This window comes from Melospiza georgiana, chromosome 6 (assembly GCF_028018845.1).
Source record: "Melospiza georgiana isolate bMelGeo1 chromosome 6, bMelGeo1.pri, whole genome shotgun sequence".
NCBI lineage: Eukaryota > Metazoa > Chordata > Aves > Passeriformes > Passerellidae > Melospiza > Melospiza georgiana.
The window spans coordinates 20735961-20763337 of NC_080435.1; the positions used below are offsets into that span (position 1 = coordinate 20735961).

A 27377-nucleotide genomic window follows, 5' to 3' on the forward strand; every position below is an offset into this window, starting at 1 on the left:
GGGTTATGGATCCATCCGGGCCCGCGGCTCCGTCCTGCCCTACAGCAGGGTCCTGCCTCTTGATCCTAGAGCCCCATCCCAGATCCCCGTCCCGCCCCTCCAGGGCTGTGGGCCCGTGCTATCCCATAGTTCTTCCTGGGGGCTACAGCCCTTTATTATCCTATACCCCCTTTACCTTGAACCTCCCTTGAGCTATATCCACTGGGGATATAGCTCCATCCTACCCCATACCCCAGCCCTAGGACCAGGGCGATATGGGGATTATCCCAGGAGAGGAGCATCACAGTCCACCCCCCCTTTTCCCACCACATCCTTATGCACACCTCAAATAACAGTTTCATTTTATTAAAGTTGATGCAAAAACATACCAATAAATAAAAGAAATTCCCAACAGTTCCATGTCTGGAGGAGGCAGAGAGCAAGGGGGTGCCAAGGCCACACACCCCAGCTCTGCTGCCCACCCACTGCCCACAAAAGGGACAATGAGGGGACACGCCCTTTGGCACTCCACCTCCCTGAACCGGATCCTTATGGAAAACCAATGGGTAAAACCAGCACCGCAGGGCGGGACGGTGACACTCCTGGCGATGTCACCTGGACTAGGGCCGGCAGTACAGGCGCTCCATGGTGGCCACGCTGACCTTCTGCTGGTAGTCCTCCATCCTGTCGTTCAGCTTCTCATAGAGCTGGGAGAGAGGCAGGAGTCACGAGGGATCCCACCCTGTCCCAGCACGCTCCCACGCCATTCCCCATGCCGGTACCCACCACGACGCTGTTCTCGCTGGCACTGCTCTCCCGCAGCGCCTGCAGCAGCTGGTCTATGGCAGTGTAGGGAAGCCACATCGTGGGGGACGCTGGGGACAGAGGCACCTGGAACAGACAGGAACCCTCACATCACGTCCTCAGGGAACATCCCACCACACCCCAACAGCAGGTGAGCTCACCTTGATCCCAAAGTACTGGTGCCCTTTGCCCAGCACAGCATCCACGTACTCCAGGACCAAATCCACGGCCTCCTCCAGCAGGTCGTAGTTCAGGTACAGGCGCAGCAGCTCGGCAGCATCCACTTCCTGCCAGAAAGAGGGAAACTCAGCCAGGGAATGTGACCAGGACTGGGACCACGCTGAGAGAACCTGCTCTGTGTCACAGACATGTTCTATGAAAAATCCTTTCCTTAGGATTTTGTCTCCTGAGAAGCTGAGAGACCTCAGAGACAAAATGTAAACAATGGTTTATCTGCTGCTGTGGAATGCAACAAGTGGATCTTTGATTGGTCTCATGTGGTTGTTTCTAATTAATGGCCCATCAAAGTCCAGCTGTCCAGACTGTCTCAGTCAGTCACAAGCCTTTGTTATCATTCCTTTTCTATTCTTAGCTAGCCTTCTGATGAAATCTTTTCTTCTATTCTTTTAGTATAGTTTTAATATAATATATATCATAATAAATCAAATCTTCTGAAACATAAAGTCAACATTCTCATCTCTTCCCTCATCCTGGGACCTCTACAAACAGCACCACAGCTCTGAGCCTTGGTACCAGGCACAGAGCACCTGGCAGGTGCTCTGCAATGCAGTGAGGGTGACCTGGCAGCCCTGGGAAATTTGGAGTTTTGGGGATTTTGGGGACAGCTGTTGTCACCTTGTAGCTGTTAATGAGCCAGTTGGGCAGAGGTATCCCGTGTGCCAGGAGCTTGTTGATGACGCAGCGATGGTACAGGCTGTTCTGGGATGGGTAACGCTCCAAGTAGGATGACAGCAGCCTCCAGGCTTCATCTGTGGCACTGCAAGGAAACAGTTTCCAGTGGAACCCGTGCCAGCAGCTCCTGCCCCATCTGCGAGGCCATGGTGTGCTCCAGGTGATGTGGGGACAGGGTGGAAGCACAGCTCTCCCCACATCCTGTGCCCACAGTTTAGGCATTAGGGGTTTTAAGGACCTGACACCCTCTGGATTTGCACAGAGCTCCTGTCTCATCCTCCTCCTCCCGAACTGTGGAGATAAACCTACCTGGACTCCTTGGTGGTGACCAGGGCTGAGAGTTGGTTGGCTGCCAGCCAGTCCCAGGCCTTTGCCTGTGCTGCTTCCCCTCCCAGCTGGAGATTGATGCACCTGCACGACCAAAAGCCATGGGAAGGTGGGTCCCTCCAGAGCCAGCCCCTTCCCACCAGCATCAAAGTCCCTTACAGGACTATTCCCAACAAACAACCTAGCTGGACTGGCAGGGAAAGAAGTCTCTTGGGCAAGCTCCACGCCCAAGCCCCTGCATCCCTCCAGCCCTGCATCCCCTGAGGTGGGAGGGCACCGGACGTACTTGAAGGTCAGGCCCTCAAAGATGGGTGTCAAGGGCAGCTTGAAGGTCTGGCACAGGGTGATGGCCGAGTCGAAGAGCCCGGCCCGCACCAGCAGAGACACCGTTTCCTCGGGTGTGGAGTTGCCTGAAGGGGAGGAAGAGCAGGTAAAGCCTCCCCAGTAACATCCCAGTGCTCACAGGGCCCTGCCCGGGGTTACTCATTGACAGATGCAGCAGCAGGGTGCCAGCAGCCTCCAACACCCTGCAGCAGTACTCCTCAATCCATGGCTGGAGGCTTTCCTGGCCTCCCGAGCATCCCATGAGCCCAGCAGTTATCCCTGAAGGGATTGGACAGAGCAGCTGTGACTCACAGAGCTGTCCCTGATGGAGCACCAGCTGGGGAGGGACACAGGTAGCAATACATGATAGGGAAATGCTGCTGCTTAGAATCATTGAATTGTTAAGCTTGGAAAAAGATCCCCAAGATCACTGAGGTTAGGGAGAGGGCAGTCTCATCACAGGCCTGCATCCAAGCATATTCTGGCAGCACAGAAACTGTGGCACTCGGCGCCCTGCGTCACCACTCTGCCCTCAAAGCAGCTGTTCCATCCTTTCCCTGCAATCCCACACTGGGAAATCACCTCCTCCTGACATTTAGAGGGGAAAGATGTGGACATGTTGTGTAACTTGTACCAGAGATGCTAAAATACTCCAGGTGGGAGAGCTACACCTTCCTGCTTCCCAGAAAGGAACAACTTTCACAACTTTTTAACACTGTTCCATGAAACAGCATTGTCCAGGAAAATAAATTATTCATCACTTAAAAAGGTTGAATTTCATGATCTTGAAGGTCTTTTCCAGCCTTAATAATTCTTTGCTTCCATTATTTCCAAAATGCCTTTTTTGTCCCAACTCAGAAGCTCATCCCACCCCCACTGCAGACAACCAGAGCTCGAAAAAGCCAAAAAAAAGGTGGAAAACTTCAAATTGGCTCTCCTGATCTGCATCTCAGGCCCTGCTGAAGTCAGTGTCTGGATTTCATGGTAGGGATGAGAATTTGATGGTCCCTGGCAGCTTCTGGGCTTGCCTCTGGGACAGGAGAGTGGCTGAGCCCCCCTCACCTGCCACAGCTGCTGCTGACACGTCGTGTTCCACCAGGGTGAGCCGGATCCGTGCCAGCAGACATTCCCTCTCCAAGTCCTCCAGCTCCAGGATCTCAATCTGGCGAGTGCCTGGAACAGATGATACTGGGCTCTCAGTACTTCAGAAAGGGCTCTGGGCACTGTGCAGAATGTCATGGAATCACAGAATGGTTTGGGCTGGAAGGGACCCTAAAACTCATCCACTTCTGTGGGCAGGGACACTATCCACTAGACCAGGTTGCTCCAAGCCCTGTCCAACCTGGCCCTGGACATTGACAGGGATGGGGCAGCCACAGCTTCTCTGAGCAATCTGTCCCAGGAGCCTCAGCACCCTCACAGGGAAGAATTTCTTACACACATTCCATCTACATCCACCCCCTGACAGTCCAAAGCCATTCCCCCTTGTCCTGGTGCTCATCTCCTGTCCAAAGCCCCTCTCCAGCTCTCTTGGAGCCCCTTTAGGCACTGAAGTGGCCCTGAGGTCTCCCTGGAGCCCTGGTAAAAGCATCGCTACACCCCTCTGCTATCCTAAGAGGATTTGTACCCCAAAAAGCACCAAAGGAATGATTAGGATTTGCTGACTCCTCCCCGGTCCCTTGACTGTGCTTATGTCCTTGATACCATTGTCCTGCTCCTCCTCCTCCAGATGTTAGATAATATTTGGGAACAGCTGCTGCTTTGCCTGCCAGGCACACGCCACAAAAAAAAAAAAAAAAAAAAAAAACCTCTTCAGAAAAAGCAGGTTTAAAAATACCTGACCTTAAATTTTCTTACTGGAACACTGAGGATAACCTGATCCCACATCCTGGGCTGTGGCAGACACAGGCAGAGCTTATTCCCAACAGGATTTTCAAAAGCACAAACAGCCTTGAAAAACTAGAAATTGCCTCAAAAAGCTGGTTTTGGTTTAAATTACAAGTTACTTCCACTGAAAAAAAAATGCTGTGAAGGCATCAAGCTGTTAGGAGCAGGCACAGGAGCTCCTTGGGGAATAGCTGCTCCCTTGGGGAAATTGCTGTATTCCCTGGGGAATAGTGGCAGCTTGTTGTTGAAAGACACTGGGAGATTTAACGACCTTAAAATTCCACACATTATTGATCTGGTGGAGGCAGGAGCTGCCCTGAGCCATGTCCCAGCTCCCATGGGAGCTGCAGAGAGGCTGTGGAAACTCCAGAGGCATGGGAAGGACCAGGACTGGGCACTTACTGGGAACAGCCATGCACTCCCCATCGTGGCTCCTCTTCGGGGATGCTCCTGGGCGCTCGTACTTGCAGGAAAAAGCAGAAAGAAAATTTATACCCACCCGGTTTCTGAAGGATAAATCACTGATACAATAAATCCCAACAAGAGCTCTCAATTTCAAGCCTTGATTTGGACCAGGGAAGCTGTGCAGTCCCTTGGGAAGTCAGGTTAGTTTATACCAGGCTATCAGGAACATCAGGATCAGATGACCAGGCTGCAGACACCACCTCCCTGAGTCCTGACTGGGATTTGAAACACAACCCCTGGGATTTGAAACACAACACTAACTCTCCCCTGGACTGGTATTCCAGCTGTTCACACTCCCCGAAACATTTTCTGTCTTCAGCACAAGGTGATATACTCCCATATCTATCCATCAGCCCATTCCCAAAAGCTATCCCACTTCCCCCTGCCCTAAAAAGGGGGGAATGGCACAAGGGTGATGGATAGGGCCAGTGAGCAGAGCAAGACAGCTGGTCACAGGCAGCAGATAAGAAGTCCAGTGTCTGTGCTCCCATCAGAAAGGATTCTGGAAGCTCCTTTTCAGGAAGCTCAGCATTCTCACCACAGCCCCGGAGGCCGGCTGCACTATCCAGGCGTATTCCGGGCGGATCAGGCGCAGGCAGTTGATGGCAGCCAGGAAACAATTCCCCTGCTTCTGGAGCCCCCGCAGCGTTCGCACCTCCCTGCCCAGCCGCATGCCGTACTCAAACATCACCGTTCCAGCTGAAAACAGGGAAAAGCCATCAGCCACCAGCCTGGAGAGAGAGGCCAGGCAGGCCAGGCAGGCCCTGGCAGGGCAGGGAAAGGGTGTCCCAGCAGGTGGGCAGTGCAGGTGCATCCCAAGCTTTACCTTTCCGGTAGTTGTGCCGGTACACGTGGAAGGCGTAGAGCAGCTCGTAGTAGTTGTGAGTCATCAGATCCACAGCCCGAGCGTGGGACTCGATGATCCCAACGACCTGCAGCACACAGAGGCTCCAGTGGGTCCATAATCCCCTTTAAAGGGAAGGTGTGCTCCCCACAAGCCGTGATCCCAGTGCAGGATTACCTCATTGTGCAGGTTCACGTAAGGAAATTCCACCAGGTCCTGGAGCTGGGATCGCTCGCAGAGAACCACCACTAGCTGGCGTAAGCAGTCCAGCTGCCTGCAGAGGGAAGCACAACCCTTTGGAGGAGCAGGAATAAACCCAGGAGCAGGAACAAACCCGGGATTTAAACAACAAACAACCACTCTGTGACAAGCTCCTGCCTTCCAAATGAGCTCTGCAGGGTTTTTCCTGGCTAAGAACCAACTTAAACCTTCAAGTTTCTCCTATACTGGAAACAGAGATCTTCTGGAAAGGCCTCTCAGGAGGGCAGTCTCCCTCCCTCAATTAGTTAAAAAGCATTCCTATTTCTCCCCTGTTATTTTTCTCTGCTAGGATAAAGCTTTTCCTACCCAGTTCACTTCCCAAACTGAAATCTCAACACTAAATCTTTTTATTAAGCAAAATCAACTAGGCTCCTACAGCTTCTAAACATACAATGCTACACACATGATCCTTCAGTCTCTTCCTTGCTTTTCTTCCTCTCATTTTCCTCTTTTGAGAGGGTGCCAATCCTAGGTGTCCTTCAGATGAACATCCAAAAATGAATTCTACATTTTTAAAGCCACCTCTACACATTAACTTAACACAGCAGTCATGCCCTTCCCTAAAGTATGGTTTTCCTTTCAGTTTCATGGAAAAATGGGACCATGGACCTCCACAACAAAGATAAGCCTGTCACCTACCTGCCTGGATCTGGGTTTTGTGTTAAGGCTACATAGGCGTCACTGTTGTGCCCTAAATCCAAGTGATGTTTGAAGATGCAGGTCCTCAAAGTAGCCTGAAAACAGCACAAATCAGTTATAAACCCAGAAAGAAGTTCCTGTGGAAGAGGTTCCTGAAGAAACAGGGAAATAAATGGCTGTACCTGGCTTCTCCAGTCATCTGCTGATTCCATGATGGCCAGGGTGGCCAGCTCAATGACCAGCTCTGGCAGACCCAGCATCTCCAACAGGCGAAGGACCTGGAAGGCAGGAGAGTTTGTTGGTTTGTTTTTTTTTTTTTAGTTTTAGGAGCTGTTCCTGCCCCTAAAGATATTTAAGGGATTAGACTTGAAAGGGGAATATTTGGGTAAACCACAGGGATCTGGATGAAATCCCAGCACGACAGGACCAGATTGTAGCTTCTCTGGAGGATTCACCTCTGTGTATGGGGGATTTTTGAAGCATTTCAGCATTAATGGTTAGTTTTCTGGATCCTAATTCCAGGGAATCCCTCACCAAGAGCCCAGCTCCAGGCTTGCAGCCTGCCTGAACCACAGCATTATGCAGAAGATAGATCTTATCTCAATTTAAACATACTCATTTTTAATTTGCCTCAGAGCTTAGTAAACCTTGCCTTAGGCAGCATCTTACATCAAGCCAGGACATGCCTGGCTTCTGCTTCCAGCAGCTGGATCTCATCCTGCCTTTTTCTGCTGGATAACCAAGTCCTTAGCTATTAGGAAATCAACAGGTGGAAAGTACCTAAATTTCACATACTCAGCTTGTCATCACCCCCAAACAAAGAAAAGAAAGCACACATTTCACATTCCACGAGCTAAGTTTTCTGAGGCTCAAGTCACTTTCCACAAAGGCAGGGATGGAGCAGGAATTCCCTCTCCAGTGTGGGAGGACTTGGTGCCAGTTCAGCTGCTCAGCACTGTACCTTGTTGTAGTACTGCAGGCGGGGCGTGGAGACCACCTCGCCCTCCTCGGGCTGGATCAGCCTGTCCAGGAACTCCTCCCTTCCCACCTCAGAGGCAGCTTGGCAGAAGCAATCCAAAGCCTGGAAGCAGACCTGGAATCAGCTCACTGTCCCCTCAGACTGATCCACCTGCTGTACAGGTGAGGGGACAACACTGCCTGTCCAAGCCTGTGAGATCTTCCCAAGAGCAGATCAGACCGTGCCGCTCCAATCCCATCTCTTCCCAAGGGGATGGGATTGCTTGGGAAGGCTGATTCCTGTGCACCTCCCCCTCCCAAGGGAAAAGCTCCCAGACCCTGGGAAGGAGATGAGGGAAGGCCTCACCTTGTGTCCTTCCCCCATGACCAGGTAGCACCTGCCCATCATGAAGCAGCAGGAGCCCATGTTCACGTGGCACCAGGGCTGCAGCAGTCGGATGTATTCCTACAGGAAGGAAGGAATGGGAGATTGGACTCAGGTCAGCACTCACTTGTGATCTGCAGGCAGCCAGGACCACCAAGATTTTGGTGGCTCCTTTAGCTACTGTGCTCAGACAAGTCCTGCTTCTCCAGCTTGAGGGCCGGTCTTTCCAGCCTCAAAGTCCCTTCAATGCACTGATCATGAAATCCTGGAATGATTTGGGTTGGAAGGGACCCCTTAAGCCTATCCAGCCCCACATCCCTGTGAAAACCAGGGACACCTACCACTAGACCAGGTTGCTCCATGCCTTGTCCAGCCTGGCCTTGGACTCTTCCAGGGATGAGGCAGCCACTGCTTCCTTGGGCAGGCTGTGCCAGGGCCTCAGCTTCCCTACAAGGAACAATTTTTTCCAATATCCCATCTGGCCCTGCTCTCTTTCAGTAGGAAGTCATTCCCCCTGTCCTGTCAGTCCAGGTCCTTCTCCAAAGCCCCTCTCCAGCTCTCTAGGAGCTCCTTTAGGCACTGGAAGAGGTTTCCAGGCGACCTCTTTGCAGGCTGAATGTTCCCAGCTCTCCAGAGCAGAGCTGCTCCAGCCCTGTAAGGGGGAGATATCCCCCACATGCTCCTGGGAAAAAAAACTGCTCTAAACAGCTCCGGTGTCTGTGTGAAGAACTTCAGGAACAGCTCCCAACACAGCCAAAAATCAGACAGGATTCTTCCTACATCCTGTTGCAGGGACTGCAGGGGAGATGTGGACAGAATGTGGAGGGCAGAGCTAAGGCTGCAGCACAATGGGCAGGGCAGGTGCTAGAAGGGGAATACCTGTGCAGGAGAGGGCCAGCAGCCAGGGAAGCACATGGATTACAGCATATGGGAGGGAGTGCTGATGGCACTGAGGGCACAGACAAAGCGAGATGACCCAGCCTGGGCCTGTGCCAGCACAGCATCCTCGTCATCCTTGGAGGAGCAGCCATGTCCTGCTAGCAGGGCCGTGGGACTCAGCAGGAATTGGGAAGAGAAACCAGGACTTGGAAGCCAAGCCACCTCTACAGGTGCACAAACCACCAGCACCTCTTGCCTCACCTTTGCTGGCCATGAGTCCTCTCAAAACCACGTGGTGACGTATTCGGAGCACGGATTCACTCCCTGGATTAGCAGCTACAAGGGATAAATCCTGCTCCAGCTTGTCACACACAATGAGCAGCACGGAGAGCTTTGGCCCATGTCCCAGCCCCCTGCTCTGCCACCAGACTGCCCCTGTGCCCGTCTGCTCCTTGCAAGGAGCCTCCTGTACCCCCCCAGTTTGGGTCACCATGCTCACAGCAAAGCTGTTGTTATCTCCCTGGGGTCAAGGCACTTAATCCAAGTTTCCGTGAGCGACTGGGATCAGGGAGAGGAACAGAAGGCAGTGGGGAGGAGGAGGAGCCAGGCTCTGCAAAGATAAAAGCCTGGAGGAGACACCAGTGAGGCGAAAGAAATGTGAGGAGATTCAGAGCCTGCACATATGCCAGGAGGGAGAATGATGCTGCTCCAATCTTGGCATTTCCTGGCTCAAAAGCTCTGAAGAATTGAAATTCTTCTCTCAATTCTTCTCAGCAGCAACACAAAAGGAAGCAATTCAGCCCCCAGGTATGAGGGGCTGCGAGGATAAAAGGTTCTGCTGAAAAACAGGTCACTAACAGCCTGCCTGGCCTGCTGCCTCCAGGAATGCCCAGACAGGGATAAAGCTGCACATCACGTGGAGCTGCAGACAAGGAATTGTGCAGGTCAGAACTCGAGCACAAGCAACTCCAGCTGCCAAGAGCACAGGGAGAAAGGTGGAGGAACAGTGATCTGAAATACAGCAGTCTAAAACCCCTGGAAATCAGGAGTTCACTGTCCCTGCTACTGGGATGCCAGGAGCAGCCAGGGATGGAATGATGGCAGGTGTTTCTCACACTGTTTTTTTATTAATAAGGACATTTAAGAAATAAATCAGTCCTTTCTGGACTGAAGAAATCCTTCTGAAGCCAGGTCCCATGGGCAATCACAGGCAGAGGTGGTACAGGAAAGGCTGTGAGCACACCAGCTGCCAACAAGCTCTAGGATTGCTGGGATATTCAAACAGGCTCTGCAAAGATGTTTCAGGAGCGCAGCGTCACGCGGTCAGACAAGCCCTGGGAGAATAAACTCCTCCAAGGAAAGGGAATAGTATAAACCTGACTATCTGGATGCTCTTGAAAACAGATGAAAGAGAAAATGCTGAAGATGACTCCCCCATGGCAGGGGAGTGGAATGAGATGAGCTTTAAGGTCCTTCCCAACCCAAACTGTTCTGGGATTCCACAATCCTAAATCACTCCCCATCAAACACTCTGTGGCATTGCCTCAGCTCAGAGATTAGGGGTGGTGGTTTTAAACTAAAACAGGGGAAATTTACACTGGATATTGGGAAGAAATTCTTCCCTGTGAGAGTGGGGACACCCTGGCACAGGCTGCCCCATCCCTGGCAATATCCAAGGCCAGTTTGGACAGGGCTTGGAGCAACCTGGGATAGTGGACAGTATCCCTGTCCATGGCAGGGGATGGAACTGAATGAGCTCTGAAGTCCCTCCCAACCCAAACCATTCCAGGATTTCACAACTAGGGGAAAGCAGAACTCCAGCACTTGGAAGGATGATGTTTCAGGGAGGTTTCCAGCACCTGTGAGAGGCTGGCATGATGCACTCACCTGGAGCTGGGTGTACTGACAGCTCCCCATCAGGCACTCTGGGAAGAGGAAGCTGGGATTGCTGGGCCATCTGAGCAGAGGTTAAGGAACACAGGACAATCCAGTCTGGAAGCCAACATGCCTCTCATGCTCCGTTTGTGGGGGGGGAGAGGAGAGAAGATTAAGCTGCTCTTTATACAAATCATTATTCTGTAATAAGATTTATCCATATTAGAACAAAATCACCAGTACATCTAATCCCCAACTCCTGTTACCCTTCCAAATCCCCCAGCATCCCACCCCACCAAGTCAAGTAGTGAGAGCTTAGGGGCTTAAAGTCAAAAACTCAAATCCTTTATCGTGCACCTAAACAGGATGAAACCTGTGAAATCTTAAAATACCCACAAATCCCATTATTGCCAACAACCTCACTCGTTCAGGAGGTTTGTCTTGGAAATTTGGAGGTCAAAACCTGATTTTGGAATGGCAGGAGGCTCAGTGGCAATGGATTCACAGCCAAGGATACAGGAGAGGCAGAAAATCAGTCACTATTGAGGTGATCAGGTGGGGCCAGTTCAAACTTGTCTCAGCCAAAGAGGTGTTTGGTTGCAGGAAGAGTCTGGATATGATGTGTTTTCTGGCCACTTCCTGAAAGAAGAGCTCCACGATCGTTTGAGGGCCGGACACTAAAAGTAGGAATTAAAGGAACAGTGAGTAGAGAGCCTGCAGTAGAGATGCCAGGTTTTCCACCCTGTCCTGTGCTCATCAGCCCAAACAGCACAGATTAAGTTAGGGCAAACCAAAAGCACGTTCCACACTCCAACTTGTTGGTTTTGGATTTCTCCTGCTGTCTGGTTAAGTCAGAGGGAGCAGCAGGAGATCAAAGTGCCCCATCCTGCAGTGTTTATTAACCACAGCTCAATTAAAACACACAAAAAAAGGGCTCTGCTCCCTCTCCACTTGTTATTCCCAGCCCAGCTGCAGCTTTCCAGCATGACAGGGCTGAGGGAGTGCTGAGCTGGCTGTTCCATTCCCTCCCTCCTCATTCCAGCACCCCAAAAATCCCCCCTCACTGACTGTTCCCAACGCCTCTCCCTGAGCTGCCACCTCCTTCCCTACATTTCACATATTTCTCCCCAAAGAACAGTGGCCAAACAGGACTTCCCTCACGAGCCAGCCAAGAAATAACCCACGACACCAGCACACACAAAGGATGTTTTCAACTTCCCTGACATTTCCAGCTGCCTCCGTGTGCACCCAGACTCTCCATCAGGGAGAGCTCAGGCTCTGAGGATCACCAATGTCAGAAAGTGGAAGAATTTCTTTCCCAGCTCACACGTGGCACTGCTGCCTGTTTGTCCCAGATTTCCCCAGCTCCCTCTGAAGTATCTCAGCCTCCAAGTGCTGACTAGTCACAGCAGGCTCTTACCTGCATGTTTCCTTCCCATCCCTGCTCATCTCCTCCCTCTGGAACCACTTCAAGGCCCACATTTCCCTAATTAAGCAGACTTATATTCTCCCAATAAAAAACTAACCCAAAAGTTACATCTTTACAGCAGAACTTAAAAAAATATGAACCAAATATCAGCTGCAATGTTTTGGGAAGGTATTTCCATATTTTTAAACATGTTTTGAGCAAGTACTTCTACATTTTCATGCTTCCCTGAGCTGCTGCTCTTGGTTGCTGTAGGGTAAAGGGTGGAGAGCAGGACAGGTTGGATGGAACAGGTTGCTCTGAGCACCTCCAGCTAGTGGAAGGTGTCTCTGCCATGGCAGGGGGTGGAACTGGATGAGCTTTAAGGTCTTTCCAACACAAGCCATTCCAGGATTCTGTGACAGACCTGGTCTGAGCTACCACAGCCACTGTAAAGTACATGAGGGGTAAGTTTGGCTGATGCTCCCAGGGTTAGAATGACAAATTTTTGGCTCAGTGAGGCATTCCCATCCTTCTCAGGCTGAGAGTAAAACCTGAGTTCAGTGCTAAGATCCTTTGTTGTTGCTTTGTTGTCTGTGTTTTTTTGTTTTTTTTTTTTTTTTTGTGGACAGCCTGACAAACATCCCTACTTAAATCAGGGTCATTCAACCACACAGTCCATTAGCTCCCTGCATAAAGCACTTCCCTTAGGTGGCAGAGTCAGGCTTAAATAACTGAAAGGGAGAGTTGATGATCCATGGACACCTTACCCAGTCTGTGTGGTGTCAGAGCAGTGGTGTCTGCTAACTCCAACACGGAGAGATGCTGCAGATTAGATTCCCTAGGGAAGAAAGGAGCCATCAGTGAAGAGACAACAAAACGCCTCCCGCTTTAACTGTGCTCATTGTTCAACTCCTACGGAGCACAGAACAGCGAGGCCTCACAGGGCAGATTTAGCACAAGGCAGAGTCAGCTCAGAACATGGAAGGGAAAAAAAACCCTCCCCAGTGCTCCTGGAGTGATACTCCCACAGGAACCACCTGCTTTCCACACCAGGAAGGGCATTTCAGGTGGGTTAAGGAGGACCAAAGCCAGGTGAGGCAGAGACTCACAGCGTGTCCACAGGGACGTCGGAGGCCAGGCACTGGCTCGCCCACCGGATCAGGAAGTAGGACAGCAGCAGGGGAGAGGTGCGGTGCAGCAAGTCCTGCTGGGACTGGAAGAGCTGTCCCCCTCCCAAAACCATCTGCAAGGAAAGCCCAGAGCTTGGCACACTTGGTGCAGGACAAGGACAACCAGAGAGGTTTGTGGCAGGCCCAGCTTGTCCCTTCTGCGAACAGCAAGGTGCTCAACAGCCGGGCAGAACTCAGCCCTCCCAGGGAACCAGCAGGAACTCTTGCCCCACGTCTGGAAGTGTTCAAAGCTAGAGTGGAAGGTGCTTGGGGAAACCTAGCCTAGTGGCAAATGCCCCTGCCCACGTGAGGGGCTTGGAATTAAACAGTCTTTAAGGTCCCTTCCAACACAAAGCGTTCCAGGATTGCTGTCCCTGAGACTGAAACCATGGCTTTGCTGCAGAGATCACCTCAAGGTCTCCATAAGCTCCAGCAAAGAGTCACAGGAGATGAAACAATCCGAGCTTTTGAAGGACACAGGTACATCAAGGTGGGAAAGCAGCAGGTCACATGCCTCATGGTCTGGGAGAGCCCAGCTCCAGAGGGCACCTTGCAATGCACCTTAAATGCTACCAGAATAACCTTATCCAGGAAAAAGGGATTTATTTTCAACCAGGAAACTGCTGGCTATTTCTAAGCAAATAATATTGGTTTAAACAAGGCTGTCCTTGTCTGGGGACTTGTTCCGCATCGCTGTGTCCATCCAAAGCAGCAGCACCTCGCCTCACATGGCCTCAGGCCGGGTGGGACAGACCCAGACCAGTCCATCCCACCATTCCCAAACACAGCTACCATCGTGGGGGCTGTTTGCTCTGGCTGGAGCAGCTTCCAAAGGGCTGAAACTGCAACCTTGGAGTGTGCTGCTAGAGAACAGAGCTGCCATCACTGCTGGGAGAGGGACAGGGCACAGCTGGAAGAGCTGCATGTGTGCTGATTCACACAGGAGGCTGGAATCCATGCCCTCCTCCCACAAATACACCTTGGCTTCCTGGATGTTCATAGAGGAATAAAGGGAATTAGGCTGCTTTGCTTAGGAAGACAAAAGCAGCTGGAGGAGAGAGCAGGACCTGCCCAAGCCTCGGGCTATTCCAACAGCCTTGTGGGATGAGACAGAGCTCCGCCCTGCACCAGCAGCAGAGCCCCACAGGATCCCAGGTGCCAGGAGCTGTACTCACGGGATCTCCGAGGCGCAGCAGGAGCTGCTGGAGGATGAGCAGGTCCCGGCAGAGGAGGAAGCGCACGGAGCAGATCTTGGCCACCCCCCCGCACACCACGTGCGCCGCGGTGCTGCTGCCGAACAGCTGGGACAGGCTCATGCGCAGCGCCAGGTGCGGAGCTGAGGGGAAAACCACCCAGGTGAGGCAGGAGCCATTCCCAGGACAAGGGCACTTCCTAGCGTTTCCCAGAAGCTGCTGAAGAGCTTTCACCTCTTTCCATGTCAGCGTCAGTCTCGTAGTCCATCTCTCGGATGAGCAAGCCAATGGCATGGATGGGGTTCCTGATCTCCTGCAGTTTACTGTGGATATCCTCCATCACATTTTCCCTGCAATATCAAAAAGATCCTCATCATCATCACGAACAGCAACCTGAGGTTCCAACTGAAGAGGGCTCTCTTACGCTCCCTTCCAGAGAGGATCAGTATCTGATCAGCCTGGACATTCCTAACTGGAATCCTTGGCTAGCTTGTGAGTTTTATTACAGTGCCTGCAGGGACCAGTCTATTTATTCCACTCCCTCAGGCTACCAGGAAATAACAGCCAGATAGCTGGCATTCCACAAGGAAACAATTTGGGTTAGCACAGGAACCACACAGGACCACAAGGTTTGACCAAGGCTCTGATCTCTCCCTTCTGTCTCCAGGCACCTCTTTTCACACCTAACAGGAATTTGTGCCTCCTCTGCTCTCAGGGCTGTGGATGGAAGACACTGCCAACAACTCCAAACCATGGTTGTCCCTATCCCTGGAAAAGTCTCCTGCAGCACAGGGCAAGGAGCCCACACATCTCAAACGCCCTTGGATGACAGGCAGGGACAGCTCTGGACAATCCCAGCTCAGCCACTCTGAGAAGCTTCTGGAAAACCCATCTCCTTACGTGTCATTAGCTATCAAGTCCTCCAGGATCTGCTCTGCAGCCTTTTCTGGAGGCTGGAGGCGGGAGCAAGCCATTTCCATGATGAATGCCATTTCCATAGAAATTGACTCTCCGATCAGGCGAAGGCACTGGACAAGACAGACAACATCACGAGACATCTCCAAATCTGCAATGAAAGAATCTAACTGTGTATTTTCCAAGAGATTTCCAAGGGAAGGTGGGAAGACCATGCAAAAGCCAGTTAGTTCAGCTCCTATCACCCAGGTCCCAGTTCCCTATGCCAAACCTTCCCCAATAACAATGAGGCTGAATTAAAGCTCAGGAGTCAACAAGGGAAAGATTTGAGCTTTATTATTCAGAAAATAAAAAATGATGCAACAATAAAATACCTAAATTCCCTCCAAGGGATTTTTTCCAGCCACAGGTTGAAAGAAAATAAGCAGCACAAAAAAATATATCCTGAAGAAAATGGCTCAGCTCGGCTCTGCAATCCTTTATGGGTCAGATTTTAAATTAAATCCCATTTTTTGAGACCGTGACTGTTTAAAACAGCCAGGGGAGGAACTGCTGGGGCTCCTGCTGAGGCTCCCAATCCAGCTCAGGCCTCCAGCTTTCCTTCCCTCTGCTCCACAAAAAGCTCAACCAAACAGATGACGATTCCACTTCTTAAAAATATATAAAAATCACTCAAGCATAAAAATGGAGCTTAGGTAACATTTTCCATTGCCTTTTTCTTAGTGAAACGGCATTCCAGGGCCAGCAAAGCACAGAGGGCACTGTGGTGACAATATTAATGACATGTTTTCCATACTCTGGCATTCACTTCCTGGACACAAGGAACAGCACAGCCCCTTTCCACAGCTGATGTGAAAACATTTCATAAATCCTGGAACGGTTTGGGTTGCAATGGACCTTAAAGCCCATCCAGTCCCACCCCCTGCCATGGGCAGGGACACCCTCCAATATTCCCAGACTGCTCCAAACTCTGGACACTCCCAAGGAGTGTCCACAGCTTCTCTGGGCACCTGTGCCAGGGTGTCCCCACCCTCACAGGGAAATATTTCACCCAACCCAAACAATTCCATGATTCTACTGGCAGCCTTGACACTATTTTCTAATTGCTGGTGTGAGCATGATGGCAAATTTCACAAAATAAGTACCCCTGCAAAACCAAAATAAAACTATTTTCATGCAGCTATGGATCAGGAGCTCTTCAAGGGATCTCTATGGAGATCTCTGACAGGAGAGAAGAAACTCCTTGTATTCTCACCTTCAAAGATGGCAGCATCATCCTCAGTCAGGAGGTGCTCGTTGGAGAGGAGATAGAGATGATCAACCAAGGAGCAGGGCACAAGGAAGGACATGGAGCCCTGAAAGGTGAGGAGAAAGTCCTTGAGCTTCCCAAATCTTCTGCAGAAACTTGTTCAGGGAACCTCACCTCCACCCAGCCTCACCTTCTTTAGCAGGCACACCATGCTGGTGTAGGGGTTCAGGTGCAAGGCCAGGGGCCTGGAAAGAGCTTCCTGGTACTGCAGGCAGCAGGCATAGAACTTGGACCAGAATTCCACCTGCAGCTGCCAAAACTCCTCTGGGGAGCACTCATATTCTGTCACACTGCCCTGGAACTGTTGGGGGCAAAACAAGGGATTCAGGAACAGCCAAGTGAAATAAGAGCAGGATAAAACAAGGGAATTGAAACACAAAAAGAACATAGGGATCTCTCAGGTAGGTCTCCTAATAATTGTTATTTGGAAGATAATCCCTCTGTTTTGGATTCTCTTCCAAAATGATGTGCAACTGCTCTGCAGGGGTGGTCTGGGCACCACGGGATGGGTGACCAAAGTGCACACAGGGAGCAGAGGCAGAACAGCCAGGATTCCAAAAACCCAAGAGGAAAAGAGAACCCCAGGCAGGAAGGATGAAGACTTGTACTTTTTTTTTTAAAGTTACATCATTCTCTTTGGAGAAAAAAAGGATAAACTGAGGTGCGGGGTCACCTGGCATCTAAAATATCATGACACCACGTACAACACAATATCCTGGAAGGAAAATCCATCTCACCTCATTTTCCACAGCTAAGGTGACCTCTTTCCTTAACTCATCCCACGTCAGATCCACGTGCCTCTCAGTTCCTTGAGAAAAGATCTGCAAAGCAGCACAAGAAACTTGGGTTTTAAGGCAAAATAAAAGTCTCACCAAAGGTTCAAGCAGCACTCAGTGAGGTAAAGCAGGACAAGAGCATCAGCCAGCACTTTGTGGGATGGAAGTGTTAAAAAAAAAGGTCTGGATGCTAAATTTGGGATACACGGATGTGTGGCAATGTGCAACCACCACAGCTCAAGAGATTTAAAATGTGTGTGATGTGGCATTTAGGGAGATGGGTTAGTGGTGGCCTTGGCAGTGCTGGAGGGAACTGTCAGACTCCACCATCTCAGAGAGCTTTTCTGACCTTAGTAATTCCATGACACATCCTGACAAACAGCACCACAGGGTGCTGAGTCCCCATTCTCCTGGCTACATCAGCAGGAATGAAAAACAAGCTCATCAACTTGCTGTGCTATCCAAGGGGGAAAAAAAACAATTATCTGGATTCCAGGTTCCATCTCCAGCTGTGGGCACACAGCAGCTGCAGCCCAGCAGCCACCAACTCACTCCAGGGACTCCCTATGAAAACAGGCCTGGTAAGAGCTCCAAGCAATCTTGCTGCTTCACATCTAAAGCACCAGAAGGATGAACAGAGAGCATCCCAAATTCCCTCTCACTTACCTGCAAAGCCTTCTGGATAGCTGCATTAGTGAACCGGCCTGGCATGAAGAGATATTCCAAGTAGATTTCCTGCAAAAAGATCGTCACTTAAGGAAGCTCAAGGATGAGGAGAACATTTAAGCTGCTGTTTCTGGTCTTTCCTCCCATTATCAACATCATCCCCTGGATCTGTGTTTCTGTCCATACCCTGCTCCAGCCTGAGATCAAAAATGGCTTCCTGCACACTCCTGACTTTGTTTATTCCCATTCTCTCTCCTGAGTGACCTCGTTATTTTTGGCTCACCCGGGGATCCTGATCCTGCCGGACCGTCACCTCCTCCTCAGGGAGCGGCTGCACAAACACCTGGTTCCACTGGCCTGCAACATTCCTGCAAGGAAACAAACCTGGAATCACCTTGGCATCCACCTGAACCAAACCTGTGGCTTTCGTCAGCAAAAACAACCCTCTGGTTTTTCTGGGTTCCACACCCTCTGGGTGTGGAAAAAGAGGTGTGTGCAGTGACAAGGGACAGATTTTGGCAAGAGAGGTTAACTGTGGCACTCCTAGCCATAAACTGATGGAACACTTGGTTGGAATCCTTCATTTAATTCAACATTCTCCCCATCCCATTAACTCACAGGCAACTCTCAGACTGACTAGTATCTTCGTCTCCTAAAATTTGCACACTCACAGCATTTTTCATTCACTGTTCAACTCCCTGATTCTGCACCAAGCCATCCTCTCAGCTTCATATTCAGGGATGATCCTTTCCCATCACCATCTCCCCAGAACATGTTTTTTCCTGGAAGGGAGCACCTGGTTGTTTTGAAGGAGCTGTGGGGAAGCACAATGCTCCCTCTACCATGCTCAAACTCCACTTTCAGCAATCCTGCTGCCTGGATTTTTACATTTTCCATGTTCCAACAGCTTGAGTGTAAATCTCTAATTTGAGGAGTTCTATCAGGGTTTTTCTGCAGTTATCCCAGTGATCCATGCCCAAAACTCACTGCTCAAAGTTGATGTATTTCACAACAGTTTGGTTCTCCTCGTTGTGCCACAGTGCCCAGATCTCGGCCGAGGTTAAGGCAAAGTCAACCAGAGTCTCCTAGGAAAGAGGAAAAGAGCTAATTTCCTTTCTTATCCCCAAATTAGAACACACAGAAAGGTGGGTACTTAACAGCAAAACATTCCCCTGTGGAATTTAACAGGCTTTGGGAATTGTTCAGTCTGGAAATGAGAGGGCTTTGGGGTGACCTAATTGCCCCCTCCAGTACCTAAAGGAAACCTACAAGAAAGATGAATAGGGAATTTCAACCAGGGCTTGGAGTGACAGGACAAGGGGGAACAGCTCCAAACTGAGAAAGAGGAGATTCAGATGGGATATTGGAAGCAACTGTTCCCTATGAGGGTGCTGAGGCTGCCCAGAGAAGCTGTGGCTGCCCCATCCCTGAAAGCATCCAAGGCCAGGTTGGACAGGGCTTGGAGCAGCCTGGTCTAGTGGAAGGTGTCTCTGCCCACAGCAGGAGATTGGAACAACAAGAGGAGCTTTAAGGGGTTCCTTCCAACCCAATATTCTGTGACTCTGTGATTTAAATCCCAAAGTCCAGGACTCTTCCTCCTGGGGCTCTCACCTGTGAGGAGAACAGGGAGGAGATGTGGTCAAGGCTGTAGCGGTTGCTCTCAGTGCTCACCAGCTGGAAGACACAAAACTACAAACACACCTCATAAATCATTTCCTGAAGGACTAAACCAACACATCTCATGGAGTATCACCATTCCAGTCCATCTCACTGCCTGGTGCTAGGGGTAGCAGAATCTGAAGGACAAGAGACATGAGCTGAGCACACCACTGGACCCTCTGCACAGAAATCCTGGCTTCTCCCCAAGGACAATCATCCCTGCCTGGACCCGAAGGACTCCCAAGTCTTTCCAAACACTAAACTTGAAAAACTGTAAGACCACCACACCCAGCACTACCAGTGACCACAAGATGTGGGAAAAGAAGGGGATTAAGGTGGGAAAGCCCCAATTTCTCAGCTGCAGGCCCAGCTCTGCATGTTCTTCCCAGAGCAGAGCACTCGTGGGACAGCAGGACTCATGTTACACGCTCTTGTTCTGTGTGGGAATTCCCTGGAGAAAGGGATAAGCTGTCCAACAGATGAGGCTGGTTTGTGCTGTCCCTCCTCTCCTGCTAAATTTATCCTTCTCCACAAAAAGTTCTCCCCAAGTTGCAGAAGCATCCACATGCTCCCAGGAGCCTGGTGTAAACACACCACCAGCATTTCCATGCTCCTGTTGGACCTTTCCTTTTCCCACGGCACATCCACTCTTTCAGAGCGGGAGGTAAACAAGTGAACCAGCCCTCGCGGATCAGTTTAGCCACACAGGGAATTCCACTCCCAGAACTCAGGCACACATATCCCCCAATGCTGTGGGGGGGGAAATGTTTATTTAGAAACAACCGATCCCTCCAGAGGGCCACACATGAAACTTTTCCCTTTTCTTGCCTTCCAAACCCAAGCCCTAGGGGAATGACTCCTCTTGAGTCATTGAAGAGCCCGTGGCTCCGTACCTGCCCTCGCTTGGGAGCGTGCATGTAGACTCCCAGGTAGAGGCCCAGGGACTGGGAGAAGGCCAGGCGCAGGCGGTGCCCGGTGCCGGCCGCCAGCCGCAGGTCCCGGCTGACCGGCATGAACTCCAGCAGGTCCGCCACCATCAGGCACATCTGATCCTGCAAACAACCAAAGCAGCAGGAGAGCAGCTTAGGAAATAGTCTGGATTGAGAAACTGCTCCTCTTCTTCCCCTTCAGAAAACATCTGCCCAGAACTTTGCACAACAGATGTGAATTATGGCTCCGTACGCTTACCTGAACCACTCCTTGGCTTCTCCCAGCTCACCTGGGCCCCCTGCCCACCAATCCCACGGGCTGCCAGAGCCCAGGCATGCAGGAGAAAGCTTCCCCTCCCTCCCAGAGCACATTCCAGTGCCACTGAGCCGTGAAAGCACCGTGCTGCTCCATTAGCTCTGGCACTCAATATCTGGAGCGAGAGGCTTTTATTAACTTCCTATTGACAAAGACACTTTCATTACTGCTGTACTGCTGAAAGCGGGAGAAAATCCATTTGGGATGGCTCCTTGGGCTTCAAAGCACTCCTGCCTGCCTTCCCAAATGCTCAGTAGGTCTGGAGGAATGTGTATCCCAGGAATGCGTATGCTGCAGTTGAGACAGCCACACATACATTGCATGATGGTACACAGAGTATCACCATACAATACCAGAAGGCTCCAACCCATACACAGTAACACCCTACCACATCAGAAGGTGTCTGCCCATACAGAGCAACATCATCTCACCTCCAAAAGCTGCAAGCCTCTGCCCTTCTTGTCCTTCAGCCCAACCTTTCATACCCCTTATTGCTGATGCACTGCACCTGTGAGCCCTCTGCTCCCTTTGGTGATTGGTCAGTAACCCCTCAGCACTCCCTGGCTCATCACCTCCAACACTGCTCACCTGCCTTTCACAGCTGCAGCCCATTGGGGATGGGGCTCAGCCACAGCCCCACTCCCAATTCCCACAAACTGTGTGCCTACAATTCCCTTTTTTTTTTCTTTTAAACAAATGCTATGTCTACTATTTCTCTACAGGGCCCTTGCAGAAGAAATAGTAAACATGGTACAAGTATCTGTTTTGTAGGTTCCAACAACTCTAGAATGCATCCCTGTACTGACCTTGATTCACTCTCTAAACTTGCATATTATTAAAATCTTTATACTTACATTTATAGAATATTGACAATATCAATAGCAACAAGAATAAGCCAAAGGCCAAAATACCAGGATATCAACAAAATCAACAGCTATACAATTCCCCCCAATAGCTACACGACCTTTAACAATATCAATAATTATACAGCTATATAATTCCAAGTTACAATCCTTTTACAATTGTTAATAAAATAACAGTGAAATCAGTGTAGAATGGTTAAAATGCGAGCACAACTCTACGTCTACATAAAATATATTTTGTAAATATATTCACAAAACTAGATCTAACATGGATAATATGCAAAGACAACCATCCAGTAATAAAAACAAGAACAAATTCCAAGGCAGAACATTGCCTAAGCTGCAAACAAAGCACAGCAAAATGGGAAACACCAGGAAAAGTTGAGCTCAAGTCACCAGGTTGGTTGAGGGCTCTGTCATTTCCACAGCTGGGCTCCCCCATGCCACTTCCATTTACCCAAACAAGGATAATTATTCACACAGAGGATATGGAATCACTCCATCCAGGCACTGTGCTCTGAACTTCTCCCTCTGGGAAACCTGCTGGTACCAGTGCTTGCACTCAAAGACAGCAGGGTCCCCCGAGGGGCTCAAGTGGCTGGATGACTGCAACTCAGTATTGTTCTTTTCCATAGTGCTCCTATCCAGGGAGCAGTTCCTTCCCACTGTTTCTGCCCATATCTTCTTCTGATGCTGTACAGGACACCAGGCAAACTGGGGGGCTTGTCCACTGCCCACTAAGACAGGTGATTGTTGGAGATCCTTTCAACATATAGAAATTTGGGCATTTGTATTCCACAGTCTCACCTCGTTGATATTCTTGCAAGAAGAACAAGAAGCTCTGCACTGTGAATAGCTGGAGGTGTGCCACATCCCCCAGCTTGTCCTTTGCACGTTGGCAGCTCTGTCCAGGTCTCACAGTCTTTTCCTAACTTCTTTCTAAACACTAAATGCAGTACTTGCATCAGTCTTAAAATCTTATTACTTTGCCCATGGTAAAACCCTACAAAGGGCATAGTCAGTAGTCTCAACTCCTTCTCTTTTCCACAAAGCTTTCCATGTAGATAAAACACTCTGTTCTTCACTTGGTAAGTTATTTCCCATTATGTCCTCAGCAGCTCAACTGCACCCCAGGTGTTAAAATCAGTCTGGTCCAGACCAGGCAGCTTCTCCTGCTGCTCTCACCACCAGGCTGGCTCTGCCTCAGGCTGTACCTCACCCTACAGCCCAATCCTGAGAGACACCAGGGTCACCAAAGGTCACAACATACAACACAGCAGAGGCTGCAGTTGAGAGGGCCACTATACACAGAGAATCATCACACAGTATCAGGAGGCTTCAACCCATCCAGAGTGTCACCCTACCACATCAGAGGGCTTCAGGAGTCTGCCCATACAACATCACCTCACCTCAGAAGGCTGCAAGCATCTGCCCTTCTTGTTCTTCAGCCCAACCTTTTAATACCCTTTATTGCTGATGCACTGCACCTGTGAGCCCTCTGCTCCCTTTGGTGATTGGTCAATAACCCCTCATTACCTTCAACACTGTTCACCTGCTTTCCACAGCTGCAGCCCATTGGGGATGGGGCTCAGTCACAGCCTCACTCCCACTTCCCACAACCTGTGTGTCTACAGGAATGAGGCTGGGCAGGAAACCCCTCACTTCACAGACACTGCTACAAACACACACCACGACTGTTCTCACATATTGTCCCAAATCCCAGTGTGCAGAAGCCACAGCCACAATTTAAAGGCAGATAGAACCACACTCATCTGTGATTCCTGGGGCTTCGTTTTGCTCCCCCAACCCCAGGTTCTGCTCACCTTGTAGGACCACATGCGGAGCTTGTGGTCCTGGCAGAGGGCGAAGAGGAAGGCATCGTGATCCAGGCAGTGCACCGAGAGGCTGACGGGCACATCCGAGGGGCCGCCATCGCCTCTGGAAAACCAGAGGTTACATCAACACCTTCAAAGAAAGTTCTCCATCCCTGCAAGTGCCCAAACCCAGCCTGGACACTGGTCTAGTGGAAGGTGTCCCTGCCCTAGGCAGGGGGTGGGACTTGATGAGCTTTAAGGCCCCTTGCAACTCAAGCTGTTCCAGGATTTAATGACTCTAAAATCATGGCAGTTGCACAGATCCAAGGCAGCGGGGCTCCTCCATTGTGCTTAAATCCAAATAAATCACTAGGTGAGATCAGGAGAAGGGAATGTTTCAGCATCCACAGAGCAGAGGATCCACCACACCAGTGACACCAAGTTCTTCACTCGCTTTGGTGGAACTGAAGCAGATTCCCATTTCCCCATCCCCAGCCTGGTACTTGCAAAACACAGGTGAAGGATCCAGAGGGAAAAAAGGATCCAAGCAGTCCTGGCATGGATCCTGCCAGGCCCTGACAAGGATCCAAGAAGCCATGAGCAAGGATCCTGACAGCTCCAAATGATGCCTTAAGTTTTAGCTTTCGTGTTTTCCAGATTCCATACTGCATCAGTATAGAACTCTGAGCTTCATATGAAATGTTAGCAAGTTCTCTTCCCAGTTCAGTTAGACAAAGCAGTCCTTTTCCAGCCCAAGAACCAAGGACACCATTGCAGCTTCAGGCCCAAAAAGTATAAACAGCAGCAAATTGAGGAGAGCAATCTGTAAGGATGGATCCTGCTAGGATCCTGGCAAGGATACTGCCAGACCCTGGGCAACACCCCCACAATGGCCAAAGTCACTCAGGGCACCAAAGGACTCACTCCCACTTCCAAGAAAAAGGCTCTAGGACTCAGCTCTGCCCCCTCAGCCACCCTAAAGATCCCAACCCACCATGGAGCATCCGTGTGATCCCCACGTAACCTCTGCTTGTCAGGAACATGCCTGGCTCCTCAGCACCAGGGCAGAGTAATCCCTAATCCATGCTGGCTGTGAGCCACATCCTGGGCAAATCCTTGAAGGCCAATTACTAGAGAACATGTTCACAGACACATGGAACAGCAGGACCCTGCTAATCCAGCATTCCACTCCCAACTTCCGTATTCTGATAGCTCCTGTGACCCCCTTAACTTTTTTGGGTGGAGTATTTATAGGTGCCTGTGTGACTCAAGCTAAAAATTCCAGGTGAGGGGATCCAAAAGTCAAAATTAGCTCAGTTTACCCATCCCCAGGCACTCACCTGATGGCAGTTGGCATCCAGCCCGTGAGGAAACGCTGCACCACTGAGCTCTGCTTCAACTCCACAACAGAAACACTTCCTTCAAAAACAAAAGGAAAATCAAAAATGAAGATCAAATGAAACTCCAAGACAGGAGAGGGGTTGTAGTGCCCAATCCTTACCAGGAGCATCAGGAGGAGGCAGCTTAAGGACAAAGATCCCTCCTGAGGCAGAGGGAAGGGCAAACAGAGCCTCCCCCTCGCTGCTGAGCCAGGCTGCAGAGGCCACGGAGTTGGGAGCCAGCCCTGGCACGCTGGGAATCACGTAGTAATTGGAGGGATCCCTGATGTGGATCTTGCTGATATCTGTAAACACGGACTGCACTTGGCTCTCTGTTATCAGCTCCTGTGGGGAAACAGGAGAAAACAGCCTCAAGTTGAGCCAGAGGAGGTTTAGGTTGGATATCAGGGACAATTCCTTCATGGAAAGGGTTATCAGGCTCCAGTGGTGGAATTCCCATCATGCAGGATGTGGTGCCTGGGGACATGGGTGGCCTTGGCAGTGCTGGACTCCATGATCCTAGAGGATTCAATAAAACATCAAATCCTTAGCACACATATCTAACGCGCAGGAAAAAAAAATCACACCAGACACTGATGGAATAGCAACTGTCTCCTTGATAAAAAGGACTTTTCCAGTAAAAAATCTCTGTCATAGCTCAGAGAAAACTGCTGCTGACACATCCCAGGAAGAGCAGCTCTGCCACAGCACAGGATCATCCCTTGGGAAAGTTCCCCAGAGTTTTAAACGCAAGAGAGAAGCTCTCCAAGAGAGGAGAGGATCCTGGTAAAAAGCAGGCACTAGAGGAAAAGTCAGAGCAAATGGGGAGAAGCACAGAATCCTGCAACGGTTTCAGTCAGAAGAGACCTTAAAAACCATCCAGCTCCAACCCACATCCATGGAATGATGATAAATGTGATATAAACCCTGCCTAGGATCTATCTGCCACATGAAATACAGATTCCAACCCAGACAAAATCAGCCTGCAGCCTTTTCAGCTGAGGAAAAAAAAGACAATCCAACCAGGAAGGGCTCTGGAAAAGCTGAGGCTCAATCCCAGCAGCAGCTCAACTCCAGTGTCATGACACAGGCTGGACACCCAGCCAGTTCCTGAGCAAAACACGGCTAAATTCCCCAGACCTCCACTTTTCTTCTTGTTCCCGCTGTATTTTGGGTCGCCTACCCCTTCCCAAGCCCTCCCTGTGCTGACAGGGACCCCTGCCCCGGCCCCCGGCGGCATTCCCGGCACTCACGCTGCGGTAGAGACGGGCGGGGTGCGGGAGCAGCAGGCGGTGCACGGTCTGCGCCGTGAGCAGCAGCACCACCAGGTGACTCTGCACCTCGCACAGGTGGATCCCGCCCGGCAGGAACGGGCAGCCCTGGATCCGCAGCCGCACGGCGTTGTTCAGCAGGTTCACGTCCAGGGACTCCTCCACCAGCTCCACCGTGTCCCCCGACGTGCTCCTGCGGGAACAGAGGGGCAGATCTGAGCATGAGGAGGGTCTGAGAGGGGAGAGATGAGGATGAGGAGGGTGTCAGAAGGGTGAGAAGGGAGAGGTGCGGATGAGAAGAGTCCAAGCGAGGCAAGGCGGACGGGGGCGTGCACTCACCATCGCACCCAGCGATTCCTGGTGGCGGCCCCGAGCTGCGCGCTCTCTTGGTAGCAGAAGCCGCCGGCGCTGTCGCTGTAGCGGCCGGCGGGGAGCGGGGCGATGCCGGGGGGCACGAAGCTCAGCTCCTGCGGGGATCGCGGCGGGGCCCGGCCGGCCGCGCTCAGCTCGAGGCAGCTCCGCGCCGCCAGAGCCGCCGCCATCTTGGGCCGCCGCGTTCCCGCCTTGGCCGCGCGGGGCACGGCGGGAAGGGGAGGGAGCGGGCGCCCCCCGGCGGGCGGGAGGACGGGGGCAAGAGGGGACAGGACGCCCCCCGGCGGGCGGGAGGACGGGGGCAAGAGAGAGAACAAGGGAGGAGAGAGGAGGGCTCGGGGCGGGAGGGTGGGGAGAGGGTCTGGGGAGATAGAGATGTGGGAAGGGGACTATGGGGAGGGGAGAATGGGGAAAAGGTGTAGGAAGGGGTTACAGGGAGAGGGGAAGAGGAGGGGCTATAGGGAGAGTGGATATGGGGGGAAGGTAAAGGAGATTTGGGAAAGGGTTTTGAGGAAGGTCTATGAAATTTGGGGCAGGACACTCGGGAACAGGACAGGAGGTCTGGTTTAGTGGGGGCGTGTGCCCTCAGCAGCACCCACCCCGGCAGCTCCTGACATCCACCTGTGCCCATACCTCATCCCAGGGAAGCAGCCACTGCCGCCTTCCCGGGCATGTCCAGCACACCGGACCCAGCACTGGCAGAGCACATGTTCCCATACTGGTGTGGGCAGTGGGGACCCCACCATCCATGGATGCCACACGTCCCCCCACAACACCACACAGTGCCAGTGCCAGCGCTG

At 51.2% G+C, this 27377-nt stretch overlaps 1 protein-coding gene across 1 annotated transcript; it reads right to left on the reverse strand.

Moving 5' to 3' along the window:
* Positions 1-357: 357 nt before the first annotated feature.
* Positions 358-26747, reverse strand: NUP160 (nucleoporin 160). The gene is made up of 35 exons (XM_058026051.1): positions 26545-26747; positions 26188-26398; positions 25057-25279; positions 24896-24974; positions 23565-23679; positions 20527-20685; positions 19586-19663; positions 18962-19059; positions 18258-18342; positions 17975-18043; positions 17270-17353; positions 16663-16833; positions 16479-16578; positions 15209-15374; positions 14543-14658; positions 14291-14451; positions 13056-13189; positions 12714-12784; positions 11056-11215; positions 10551-10620; positions 7767-7865; positions 7404-7523; positions 6625-6720; positions 6443-6537; positions 5720-5816; positions 5525-5630; positions 5237-5397; positions 4636-4696; positions 3409-3519; positions 2309-2432; positions 2005-2106; positions 1639-1780; positions 945-1070; positions 766-870; positions 358-686 (listed from the first exon to the last, which is right to left on the reverse strand). Exons 1-35 carry the CDS (start codon positions 26745-26747, stop codon positions 600-602), a joined length of 4185 nt encoding a protein of 1394 aa, XP_057882034.1. The 3' UTR covers positions 358-599.
* Between the last annotated feature and the right edge of the window lie 630 nt (positions 26748-27377).